The 13,764-nt window shown below is 39.5% G+C and overlaps 1 protein-coding gene across 2 annotated transcripts in view; it reads right to left on the reverse strand.

Moving 5' to 3' along the window:
• Positions 1–1,710: 1,710 nt before the first annotated feature.
• Positions 1,711–13,764, reverse strand: part of GSK3B (glycogen synthase kinase 3 beta) — a 274,814-nt gene continuing 262,760 nt past the window's right edge. For both annotated transcript variants that reach the window (XM_054482769.2, XM_054482768.2), the window contains one exon: positions 1,711–6,629. In XM_054482769.2, the coding sequence (XP_054338744.1) occupies positions 6,562–6,629 (68 nt within the window). In that variant the 3' untranslated portion in view covers positions 1,711–6,561. The remainder of the gene's footprint in view (positions 6,630–13,764) is intronic.

Genomic DNA, 13,764 nt, shown 5'->3' on the forward strand with positions numbered 1-13,764 from the left:
TTGAGAAATGTGTGACCATCCCAACACTTTTTGTTCACTTCCTTTCACAAACTTCTCAATGACAGGGATCTAAAAGCTAATCTCTCCTTTCCTCACTACCTTCCTAGAACACATTTCAAAATGACATCTACCAGCTGGGCATGGTGGCTCATGCCTGTTATCCCAGCACTTTGAGAGGCTGAGGCAGGCAGATCACTTGAGGTCAGGAGTTCAAGACCAGCCTGGCCAAAAAAGTGAAACGCTGTCTCTACTAAAAATGCAACAATCCGGGCGTGGTGTAGTCTCAGCTACTAAGGAGGCCGAGGCAGGAGACTCACTTGAACCTGGGAGGCGGAGGTTGCAGTGAGTCGAGGTTGCGCCACTGCACTCCAGCCTAGGCGACAAAGACTCTGTCTCAAAACAAAACAAAACCAAAATGACATCCACCATCACCGATCTCCTGAAGACTGTTTGGTCAGTACTTTTTGGAAAGACTTAGAAACTAAAAAGGCAGGGGCCGGGCGCGGTGGCTCACGCCTGTAATCCCAGCACTTTGGGAGGCCGAGGTGGGTGGATCACGGGGTCAGGAGATCGAGACCATCCTGGCTAACACGGTGAAACCCTGTCTCTACTAAAAATACAAAAAATTAGCCAGGCGTGGTGGCGGGCGCCTGTAGTCCCAGCTACTCGGGAGGCTGAGGCAGGAGAATGGCGTGAACTTGGGAGGTGGAGCTTGCAGTGAGCGGAGATCCCGCCACTGCACTCCAGCCTGGGCAACAGAGCAAGATTCCGTCTCAAAAAAAAAAAAAAAAAAAAAAAAAGACACTAAAAGCCAGTCTTCCAGGATTCTAAATTAAAAGGTCTTGCAGGACACTAACACAATGTTTAACTCAATCCCAGAACCTATGCAAGACAGCAGCAAATCCCAAACAAATGCACTTCAGTGCCAGCAGGAGGCCCATTGCACAAGTAACTTCTGTTTCTGCTAATCCAATCCTCCCCTGCCGCCCCTGCTAGTTAAAGGTGTTTAACTGTTTTACCAGTGTTGGAATTAGCCAACCCCACCACCACAGTAAATAAATAAGAGGACCACACTTTATCGAATATAAATTTGTTTTTATTGAAGCAGCAGTCACATGACCTTATATCTAGCCTTTAGTTTAGGCCTGACAGAGTGAGCCAGCCCTAAAAAAATGATGTTTCTTTTTGCACTAAGAGACATAACATGTTTACATACATCATCCAGTATTGGAAATGAGCAGACTCAAACAAAACATGTGTTGGTTACCTGGGAGGTACAGCCCCACTGTTCGTGGTGTCCATATATTTTACAGAGACCCCCAAAGACCATTACTAATAGGATGAAAGTTAAAAGAAAATACAGCCACACCAAATCATGAACACAGTAATCAAAGACAGCAGCTTATACACATTTAAAAACTGTCCCTTTCAGAGTTGTTTTCTTTCTTTTCTAAGCAGTGTCTGCAAAGCTTCCTCTACATCAAATCCAAAGGTTTCCAAGATGGAAGCTGCACCTCTTGGGGCTACACAATGGAATAAAATCATTGGAAAGAACAAGAAGTGGTATTCATATCTTGTTCTGTATAACAAAGATTAATGTTTCCCTAATTAGAGGAACGGAAATGGTGATGTGACTACATATTGCAGCGGCAAAATAGTAGGGTGAAGGAAGAGGGTTGGGTACTGAAATAAAGACCACACACTTGTGAATTTTAATTTCATTTCCAGGCTAACCTACTTTTTATTTAATGCAAATTACAGTACCAGTTAACTATTTCCAAACCAAGTCACATAGAACAAAATGTATTTACAAGGGAATGGGGAAAGGGAAAAAAAACATTGAGCATACTTTTCACAAAAAAGTTTATATTTAAAATGAAAAAAAAAAATCAGTCACAGAGGCATTCAAGTAGTAATAATGTTATACAGATTTTGCTTTTCCTTTATATCAAGACAGATTTGCACAAGTGTTTGCAATAGTTTGTATACAACCCACAGTCCTTTATATATATATATATATATATAATAAATTTTGTTTTTTAGGTTTGTTTTTAAGATGGAAGTGGTCACGCTAATTGGTATGTGTACAGGCCCAAGTGATCCATCGGCAACACATTTATAAATGCAAATTTTACAGGCAAGCAGATTTTCATACAACTATCTGTATCTGCCTGTAGACAGACATAGTAAGGAAAAAAAACTTAAAAATTAACACAAGGAAGTCTACTTTGTCAAGCTAACCCCTTATGTACTGGTTGTCATTTTGCTTTTATTGCAGAGGTGCAAAACGGAGCAACAAACTTGAATAAAACGGCGCAACCCTTGTGAAAATAATCCAAACCCCAGGGATTACTTTCAAAGCCTCTCAAAGGTAGATCTCAGTCTGGGACTCTACTGTGCTTCTAGTTGTCTCTTTTATTTTCAGTGGCTCAGGTTTCTACCAGAAAAGACAGATTTTATTGTAAAGCATACCTACTTTTCCATACAGGGGAGAAAAGTGTTTGGCTCTGTGATTAGATGATCACTAACATGAACAGTAGGAATCAGATACAATTTCAGTTGAAAAGAAAGAAAACCCCCCAAATTCCTGGGGATCTGGCATTGGCCAAACTTCCTTTGGAAGATTCCAAAGTTAAATCCTTTAAAAAGGAAAGGGAAAAATAGATGAAATGCCAGTGTCTTTATATCCACAGGGATAGAGAATATAATACTCCTCTCAGAAACCTTTGCATTGGTGCAGACAAGATGACTGGTTAGGCATACTTTGTTAAAACATAAACCAAAAATGTGTCTAAAAATTAAGAGGACTTAAAAAAAATGACACGGCATGTCATTGGAAAGAAGGTGCAGTCTTCTGCCTTGCTGGAATGAACACACGATGTTTCAAAAATAGTAACCTTTGGTTTGGTAAAGTTTCTTCTTCTATTCAAGACATTTTATATGGACTACTTTGAGGCAAAACATTCTATTTTTCTTTCAAAAAAGGCCTTCGTGTTGGGCACACAGTAAGAATTAAACTGATTTTTTAAAAAGAAATTAAAATGATATTTCATTGAACAAGGGTAGAGATGGCAGGAGAGAGGAAATGGGCTAAGAGATCCCTTGTTAAAACAACAGTCCTCTATTGGCACGGTGCACTCCGTGCAGTAACTGCTAGTAATTGCACTATAGCATTTTAGACCACTGACGTATCAAAACCTGATACTATTAAGAAACTTCGATTTATAAAAATCCAATTCTCTCTCACTCTCTCATTTGGGAGGGAAGTAGATAAAAGAGGAGAGAGAGAGAGCATGGAAGGCTCCCAGAATCTGCTGTTTTTAAGACCCATGGTTAGGGCTTGTGGAAGAGACGAGCAAAATCTAATCTATTCGATATCCTCCAGCTCTAGGGCTCCCTGGTGCTACACTAAGTCCCTGAATGGACTAAGTATGAAATGAAACCGGTCACTGCTACTGAGGAGGAAAGACATTCAGAACCAAAACAAAGGCAGGGCTTCAACGAAATGAAATTACGAATATGGTTTCCTCTTCCCACTCCTGAGTATGGTATCACTGAAACTTAACTGTGGAAGGGGCAAAGATAATGTTATGAGTGAGTTATTATTTCAAAGGGAAAGGGGGTGGACAGGGAGACATGGATAAAGGAAACCAATTAAAATTTAAAAAAGAACAAATTAAAAAAAAAACACATGGAAGCGAAGGCACTCCAAACTATATAGATACACTATACATTGCTAGAGTTATTGTTACAATAATACAGGCCGGTACCTACTGTACAGAGTTAAAACTATATGGCTTTAAAAAGCTCGTCTACATTTTGTCTGATTATTAAACAGAATCACTGCCCTGAACAGTAACTTTTTGCTCATTAATAACAGTTCCTGGGTCCACATATTTACATACAAAACAATAAAACTTAAATTTAAAAACATAGAAAGAAAATATAATGTACAAGCTTGAATTTGGTGAGGAGCTTTTTATTATTATTATTATTATATACAAAAAGATATTCAGAGACCTGGATCTCACTTGTATAAAAGAGTTCTGTGATCCCACCATGATCCTTGAGAAAGAAAAATCACACCTCAGCCCACACACAAACACACACACACGCACACATGCGCACACACACGCACACACAATGAAATGAGAGAAAAGCGTGACTTCTCTCTCTTCTTTTACCCCAGTTGTGGGGGGCAACCTGTTTCCTAAAATAAGCACTGATTTTTATGGACTCTGGCGAGTATACCACGTCCAGAGCAGTGTCTGCGTCCAAACGCTTGCTGGGCAGTTGGATCTGAATGCAGGTCCATTTCTCTATCACAGACCTGCCTTTTCAGATTCTTTATAAATTCTATCTGAAAATGGTCTATCAACGCCATTACCTTTAAGGAGTTATGCTGCCAAATACTTTGATTTCAGACTTCTTTCAAATCTTAGCTTTCAGAAGCACTTTATAAAACATAAAATTCAATTTGTTTGATTTGGTTTGACTGAGCATGTTTCCTTTCTCAGGAACTCTGATATATCCAGAGGTTTGTGAAACCCCTTTTGTGGCCCAAGACCTCAGCTAAACAGCGAGTGAAAACCAAGATGGCTCACAGTTGTCTTTCTGGGTACTGGTTCACTTCAGCAGGCAGGACAACTCTCTTGGAGAGTCACACACACAGTTAAGGAGCAGGACAGGGTGCTAGGGCCTGCAGGAGGGCTGCCAACAGACTCCACTTCCGAACCCTCTGGAGGACGAGACCCATAACGTGACCTAAGGTGGCAATGAGGAGGGTGAGGGCAAGTTACACACAACCAAGGGCTCAGCTCTGCAGCCCTACAGTTACCAGCTAACCTTGGAAGGCATGTGGGGAAGGAGCGGGTAGGAGGGAAAGGCGGCCATCACTCAAGTGATCTTTAAATGTAAAGTACAACTGATTGTGCCTTAAAGATTCATAGGTCAAGTAATGGCCCATAAGCACCAAGATGACTAAAGTTCATTTTAGAGTATATAAGGCCCACATAGATGCCAACCTTAAAAGTATAAAACAAACTAGTCATGAAAATCTATTTCCTCACGGCAAACATAGTCCTTCAATTCTCCTTGCTTTCCAAGGAATATTGCTTTTTCTTCAAAAAGAGAGACTGATTCATAACACCGTTCACTGATACACAAAGAAAACAGACACAGAAACTCTTAACTAGATGTGGGGGAAACATTCTTCTCATGCTTCAACCAGTCAATTTTGATACTGTAGACAAAAAAAAAGGCAGTATTGAATATATGTATATATAACGTATATACACACATTTATATCATCAGCTTTCCTATAAAGTCAGCAGGTATAAGTGACTGTATCATTCTGATGTGTAGTTTTTAATATTTCTACCATCTGACATGCATCAATAAATAAATGTAAAAAGCATGAGGTTAAAAAACAAATTAAATACAGATTCTAGATTTGGATTTAAAATTAGAACTATGTGTAGAATGTGGCTATTTCTGCAAGCTCGATTTTCAATTAAAAAATATGAAAAATAAACCAGTAGATGACTGTTACAGTTCACATTATTTAACTACAATGTCCTCTCAAGTGTATCTTTCCAAGGGAAGTAACTTTAGAAAAAAATCTGGACAAACTTATTCACAGTGGTGAGATGTATCCCTGACCTGTCCCCTTCCTCTGGGCTCATCAGCCTTTCACCTCAGCAGCTAGCTCAGCCTGCTCAACACCCCTTCTACCTCCTCCCAGGTCACTAGTTTGAAACTGTGCTAAGATTTGCAAAGAACTTTGGTCAGGCAAACAAAGAGCCACCTGTAGAGCATGTGTGCCTGAGTCTTGCTTGCTGCTTCCCCTCTGGCAGCCTCCTGTACAAGCCTCTACATCACTAGCACTGACTGAGAGCAAAACAAAACCTTAACAAATCTACTAAGAATCTTCCCTGTAGAGTTCCAAACTTTATTGACCCCCCTGGGTTATGAATGATACACATTTCTTTGTCTGCCACACCTGCCACCAACATGCCAAAGGCAAGTCTATAAATACCCGAAGATATGGATTAATTTTACAAGTGACATTTAAGTCCCCGTTGAGTTATACCTGCTAAGCTCCCAACCAATTTCAAGCTGTGCACTATACCAAAGTCTTGCACTAGACTTTAAAAGAAAACAAAGTTCAAAAAAACCCATCAGCACAGAACAAGGTTTTCTTCTTTTGTGGAAGGGGCATGAGGCAGGAGTCCTGTTTTTAAAGTATACAACAGCAGACTTTTAATAAAAAAAGATTGTCGTGGGAGAGAGATTGTGTGTTCTAGTGCTCCGCTTTCCCCCTCCCCACAACCCCTCCCACCCCCTGGATCTCCCTCAAAGTGAGAATACAATGAAATTGGTTTGTATTTATAGATATTTTACAAGGTTAAATAAGAACAACAATAATAATAAAAAAATTGAACACTAAAATGAACAGGTTTTTTTTCTCTTTTTAATATTCTTTCCAAACGTGACCAGTGTTGCTGAGTGACACTCAAGTAACTGGTGGTTTTTCCTGTGCAGCTGGCTGCTCGGGACTGTTCAGGTGGAGTTGGAAGCTGATGCAGAAGCAGCATTATTGGTCTGTCCACGGTCTCCAGTATTAGCATCTGCAAGTCAAAAAGTCCCAAGAGAGAGCATGAGCAATGCTGTAACAACAAAAGAGAACAAGTACACTGTTTCAACTGCAGGCTGTGAACTGTATGGCCTTCCAAGCTGTTACTTGGAATGTTGTTTTAAATAAGGCCAACACTATGAAATCTGAATTTCTCTCTTCTTGGATTTAAGTTCATGCCTCAGCATGGTCCTGGTACAGGGAAGACAGTGTCTTTGAATAAGTTGCAGACTCAGGGAGCCAGAGACCATTTCAGTCAAAGCTCTTGCTACAGCTAGGATCAGCTGTATATGAACACTCAGCTGGAGTCTAGTTCACTTGAAAATAAATGAACAGTGCACAGCTGGGAAAACTTGCTAAAAATTTGAACCATGTTACAATATGCCATCTGCTTAAGTAAGTAAATGGGTGGAGGCAATGAAAGTAACATGGGTCAGTGTTGATGGGCAGAACAGACCCTCTTCATTATTCATAGAGATGGAAGACAGACAACCAGCAAAAAAGAAACAGCAACTGCAGTACCAATTCACTTAGTCAATTTAATAAAGCATCTTGTATCAACAGATGAATGGATAAAAGAAAATGAGGTATATATACACAATGGGGTAATATGTAGCCATAAGAGAGAAAGATGGGAGGCTGAGTGGGAGGATTGCTTGAGCCAGAGAGGTTGAGGCTGCAAGTGAGCCAAGACCACCTGGGTGACACAGTAAGATACCGTCTTTAAAAAAAAAAAGAAAAAAGAAAAAAAAGAAAAGAAAAGAAAAAAGAAAAAGAAAAAGAATGAGATCCTGCCATTTGCAACAACATGGATGGAACTGAAGTCATTATGTGAAGTGAAATAAGCCAGACAGAGAAAGACAAACTTTGCATGTTCTCACTTATTTGTAGGAGCTAAAATTTAAAACAACTGAACTCACGGGTAGAGAGAAGGATTGTTACCAGAGGCTGGGAAGGGTAGCAGGGGTGGGGGAAGTGGGGATGGTTAATGGGTACAAAAAAAAAATGTATAAGACCTAGTATTTGCTAGCAAAACAGGGTGACTACAGTACAAAAATAATTTAATTGTACATTTTAAAATAACTAAAAGTATGACTGGATTGTTTGTAACATAAAGGATAAATGCTTGAGGTGATGAATATCCCATTTACCCTAATATGATTACTACACATTGCATGTCTATATCAAAATATCTCAGGTAACCCATAAATATATACACCTACTATGTCCCCACAAAAATTAAAAATTAAGAAAAGGAAAGCATCTTGTAGTCAAATCTTGACTTAGAACTTACTTAAAGCTTACTTTGCCCTAATCTTTTAGAAATACGTACAACTCTACAACTAACCATTGTCTCCTTCCCCCTTTTAAGGTCTATTATTATTTCACAGCATCCATTAACATATTAAGTGGGCATCTAACTGTGTCCAAATTGGTTTAGTAGACTGCTGTTTTAGTGGCTATCAAGTTGCATCCTTGTCATCTCTCTTAATGACAGGGAAGGTACCGCTGGCCAAATTTTCTCCCAAAGATTTCACACTAAGCCCTGAGCAAGAGAGGTGGCTTGACTGGGATGGGCAACTTTCAAAAGCCATCTCTCTAGAAGCCACAATGCCATCAAGGTTGGTGACACCAAAAGGCAGACTCAGAAGTTTTTTTCTCTCTAGGACTGAAGGGATTTGTAGATCTACCATGTGCTATGGTGAGTAGAATAACCAATGTCATGGTTGAATGCAACGTTTGGTCCTGGATCTTTCTACTTTGAATTTCTGAATTAGAGGGAGACACAGAAGACCCAAGGACACATAGGGAACTCTATGATGGATTAGCTGTTCAGTTTCTCATTTCTAAAGCCAATCTATAAAAATTATACTTCCTAATTTCCTGATAATCTTCCCTTATATACATTTAGCACAGCCTTTGGGGAAAGAATGTGAATATCTCTTAATGTGAATGATTAGGTTTAATTCATTTAATTTCCTTCAAAATAGCTAAAGCTGCTTCTAATCTTGTTGTCATGTACACAAGTGAAGATATTATGGCATCAGAATCCACACATTAGGTTCATATAGCCCATGGCATGGGGTCATATTAATTCATCAGTATGGCAAATGAACAGGTGGCAGGAAAGGGTATATGACATAGAACCTACTCTCCAAAGCCAGGTTGACCACCTTTTCTAATAATCACTGAGGAACTATGCTAACACTTCATTTGTGACTCCTGACCTTCCTTAGATATGCCCTGTTTAAAGAAGTTTTACCCTCAATGATCATCCACATTCTGTGCATCAATAACCTAACATCAATTCCTGTCTAGACTACAGATTCCTTCAAGCCTTTCTCAGATAAAATGTTCATTTTCATGATTCACGCACAGGCTGCATTAAAAAAAAAAAAATCCAGAGAAAACCTGGAACACTACAAACCCATGCTTATTGCAGCATGTCACATGCTCTGATGACACTCAGAACCTATGCATGACCATCATCCAACAGCATTTCCTTCTCATTTTCAGTATGGGAAGATAACAGGTAGAACTGTCATTCTGGTCTTCCCCAGGACTTATGAGAGGTACTGATCATCAGAAATTTATCTATCTGTTTGACCACTACATCAACACCCATGCCAACACAGAGAGAGCAGCTCTGGCTACGGCAGCCATTAACTACACTGACTGACATCAGTTTTACCTCATCTACACGGCCACCAGCCCATTTACGTTAATTTGCTCTTTAGCAAAATCCTATTTGGCACTCATGTGCAGATGTCCTTTCACTGACTACAGCCTGTGAGCTTGTGACATTGCCAAAACCAGTCTCCTCTTTCTTGGATAAATTCAACGACTGCTTGCATGATCACAGTAAAAAGCACAAGCCTTTTAAGTGAGCATGAAACCAGAAACAAATTCACTTTCTGAACAATAAAATTTGATAGACCCCCATGCTCTTCAGACATGTAATGATCTCATATTTTTCTCTTGAATTATTTTCAAATCACTTAATGAACATAATTTTAACAGCTAATTATTTTGATTATAAATATCTTTGATATTGAAAGTCACAGTCCTACAGACATTCATCAAAAAAACTTTTGCCTGATGCAATGAGCTCCACTTAAAATCAAATCACACATGTCCTCGCTGAGAAGAACAGAGTTCTCTTTTTCAGAGAAAGACAAAGTACAGAGAGGGAAAAAGTAAAACAAAAAAAGACAAAGTTCTATAAATTCAATACTCAATAGTAGGTTTAAAAGACCACCCAGCTTACTGACTGAATAAAGTTACATTTCATAATCTCTACAATCCCATCATAAAGATGGATTGGCCCCTTGGCCAGGTAAAGTAGGAGGAGCTGACCTCTTGGTGGCTGGGAAGAAACTAGTTCAAGAACAATCAGGAAACAAGACAACACAGATTACCACCTTTTTAGAAATAATTCAAGAAACAAATCTTGGCACATGCTTATTTTGTTCCCACCATCATTCTGTAAATTTATTTTACACAATGGAATCTGAATTAATGAGCTTTCTATTAAAAATGTTTATTCATTTAAAATTCTGATAAATTGTCATTGGATTTAGTTTAGTGTAATTTCTTCTCAAACATTTAAATAGTGACTCCACAACATAAAAACAGCAAAGTTCATTTTACTTCTCCTTACATTCCCTTTCCGTTACATATGCACTGGTAAAGTGATGCTAAATGGCATTATGGTTTAAAAGAGAGGCTAAGATCATTTTCATTATAAATGATCTGACTATGGCTCATTAACCAACTCTAATCTCTTGTTTTCAACCAGAGATGCTCTTCTGAACTTCACACTGATACATCTTTCTTAAAACTAAACCAACTCTATAAACATTTATTGAGTATGAAGCCTACTTGTACAACTTAATAGCTGTGTGATTTTGGAACACGTTATTTAATCTATCTCTCATTTCCTCATTGGTAAAATGGTAGTAATACCACCTGCCTATGAAATGAGGCCTATGAAGTGCTTAGCACAGTATCTGGCATACAGCAATTGTTCAATAGATGGGAAGGTAAAAGAGACATCTAAAAATACATGTATTTATAATCTAGTGTGACTGCAATAACCAACATCATCACCAAAGTAAATACTAGTGACAGCATACTGCTTACCAATATGTCAGACACCACACTAAGTATTTTGCAGTCATGTCATTTAGCTCATACAGCAAACCTGAGAAATAGGTACAACTGTTACCTCTGTTTTGCAAATAGGAGAAAGGAAGCACAAATAGATTAAGGAATGTGCCCAAGACCATATAGCTAACAAGTAGGGGAGTGGAACACAGAGCACAAGGGGGGAGAATAATCCATCTTATGGGCAGTAGGAGGCAGCAGAAAAGATTTCCTAGCAAAAGAAGAAAAGTGACTTTCATGTAGAACTAACCTCAATAAAATCACTGTGATTTCTACAGGCACACTTCTATTATCTGTAAGAGATGTTACATTAAAAGAGAAGAGTGGGCCAGGCACGGTGGCTCATGCCTGTAATCCCAGCACTTGGGGAGGCCGAGGTGGGCGGATCACGAGGTCAGGAGATCGAGACCATCCTGGCTAACACGGTGAAACCCTGACTCTACTAAAAATACCAAAAATTAGCTGGGCATGGTGGCGGGCGCCTGTAGTCCCAGCTACTCGGGAGGCTGAGGCAGGAGAATGGCGTGAACCCGGGAGGCAGAGGTTGCAGTGAGCCGAAATTGCGCCACTGCACTCCAGCCTGGGCAACAGAGCGAGACTCCGTCTCAAAAAAAAAAAAAAAAAAAAAAAAAAAGAAGAGTGAGTTTATGATAAGAAAAATTAAGAGCACAGCTACTTTATTTTCAGTATGGGGTGTACAGAGATGTAAGTGCTCTGCAAACAACTACAGAGCTGACATTTCACTGACTTTGAAGCTTCCTATAAACCAATGCCCATTATCACCTGTCTAATGCTAAAAAAACAAGTAAACAAAAAAACGCCCCCAAACCAAGGATGGGCTTAAGAGGAAATAGAACAATCAGCTTTGTGGGGAAGGAAAGGAAGGTACAAAATCATCCTTACACACTGTGGTAGCTACTTTCCAAGATGACCCCAACGATTCATGCCTCTTGGTATCCGTGCCTAATGCAGTCCAGTCCCACACTGAATAGGACTGACCTGTGTAACTAATAGGATATTCCAGAAATAATGGTGTGTGACTTCCAAGGCTAGGACAAAAAAGACACTGTGGCTTCTGCATTGCCTTCTTTCTTGGATTACTTAGTCTAGGGGAAGCCAGCTGCAATGATGTGAGATACTTAAGTAGCACTACGGAGAGGGCCACTTACTGAGTGACTGAGGCCTCCTGCATAAAGGCAGCACATATTTGATAACCACATGAAAGAGAGCCACTGTGGAAGCAGAGCTTCTGTCCCCAGGCAAGTCAGCAGACGACTGCATCCCTGGCTAATGTTTTGACTATGTCATGAGACTGACCCAGAACCACCTAGCTAGGCTGCTTCTAAATTCCTGACCCATAGAAACTATACGAGATAATAAATGTTTACTCTTGTTTTAAATAGCTAAATGTTGGGGGGTAAACTAATATGCAGAAATAGATAACACACATGCATATGTCAAAGAACTTAAATGCCATTTAGGGTTTGCACTCACAAGCCAATGAGGGAATCACTGACAAAGTCTCCCTACATAATTAGGTGTGCTTCTAAGAAACTGTACAAGACAAAAAAAAGATTATATTAAATTCTTTTTTCCAGAATTGTTTTCTCAGGAATCAATTCTTTTCTGAAAAGTCTATGGCTCTATGGCTTTGTACCAGATACTGCAAAGCAAATTGGCACATGTATTAAAACCAATTTTATTCTGTGTGACATAAGAGGTAAAACACAACTTAGGCAGTCCCACAGTGAAACCAAGGGTAGAACCCTTAAGTATCAGGTTCCCAAAAGAGTCCATGAGGCTGTGATTTTTGTCCTGGAGTAAATTTTTGTATGTAAATTTCTATATCTGGTATACATACATTTCTTTTTGTAGGACAGGATCCACAGCTTTTGTTTGTTTGTTTGTTTGTTTTCAAGAGATCTGTAAGAGTTGCTAGATAATGGAGTCATGGGTTAATGGTCAACTGTCTCAATACTGAGGAAACCGCCCCACCCAAATGTTCAAGTCATAAACGCAGAATTTCTTGCCTTGATTCCTTGCTGTCTGCATCCCCCCACCCCCCGCCCACAAACGGTCCTGTCCATACTCCCTGTCCCAAATGTGGCTGATCAAAGGTGCAAATGAGGAACAGGAAGGAGAGTGAATGGAAGGTCTCCATTTACACCTACTGCCAAAGGATTTAAATAAAGAGAGTAGAAAACAAGGAAATGGGTTGGGAGGAGAAGACAGAAAATAAACATAGGAGACAGGGTTTCAAAGGCTCTGCCACCATGAATTACTATTCTAGATCTGTGTGTCCATAAAAAATTAAATTCTTCTAATTTATTGAAATGCTCACTATCTGGCCCAGCAGCAATCACAGAAATGTTCTATTTATATTCTCTAATATACTAGCTGCTAACTACATAAGGCTATTTATTTAAAGTAACTGACGTTAAAGATTAAAATTCAGTTCCTTATTTGCTCTCAACACATTTCAAGTTCTCAGCTACAAAATTATTAAACATTTTACTATTTATATTGTTGGCATATTAGTAAAATAACATATTTTAGATATAGCAAATGAGCCTTTTTGTGTTTTACATGCACTTTATAAGTACACTTGGAAACATTAGGTTTTTTTTTTTTTTTTGAGACAGGGTCTCACTCTGTCACCTAGGCTGGAGTGCAGTGGCGCAATCTCAGCTCACTGCAACCTCTGCTTCCTGGGTTCAAGGGATTCTCCTGGCTTCCCGAGTAGCTGGGATTACAGGCACGCACCACCATGCCTGGCTAATTTTTTTTTTTGTATTTTTAGTAGAGATGGGGTTTCGCCATGTTGGCCAGGCTGGTCTCGAACTCCTGGCCTCAAGTAATCTGACCGCCTCGACCTCCCAAAGTGCTGGGATTATAGGTGTGAGTCACTGCACCCAGCCAGGTATATTTTTATTCCCTTATTTCCTTTACTATGCTCTTGCCCA

Source organism: Pongo pygmaeus, chromosome 2 (genome assembly GCF_028885625.2).
Source record: "Pongo pygmaeus isolate AG05252 chromosome 2, NHGRI_mPonPyg2-v2.0_pri, whole genome shotgun sequence".
Lineage (NCBI taxonomy): Eukaryota > Metazoa > Chordata > Mammalia > Primates > Hominidae > Pongo > Pongo pygmaeus.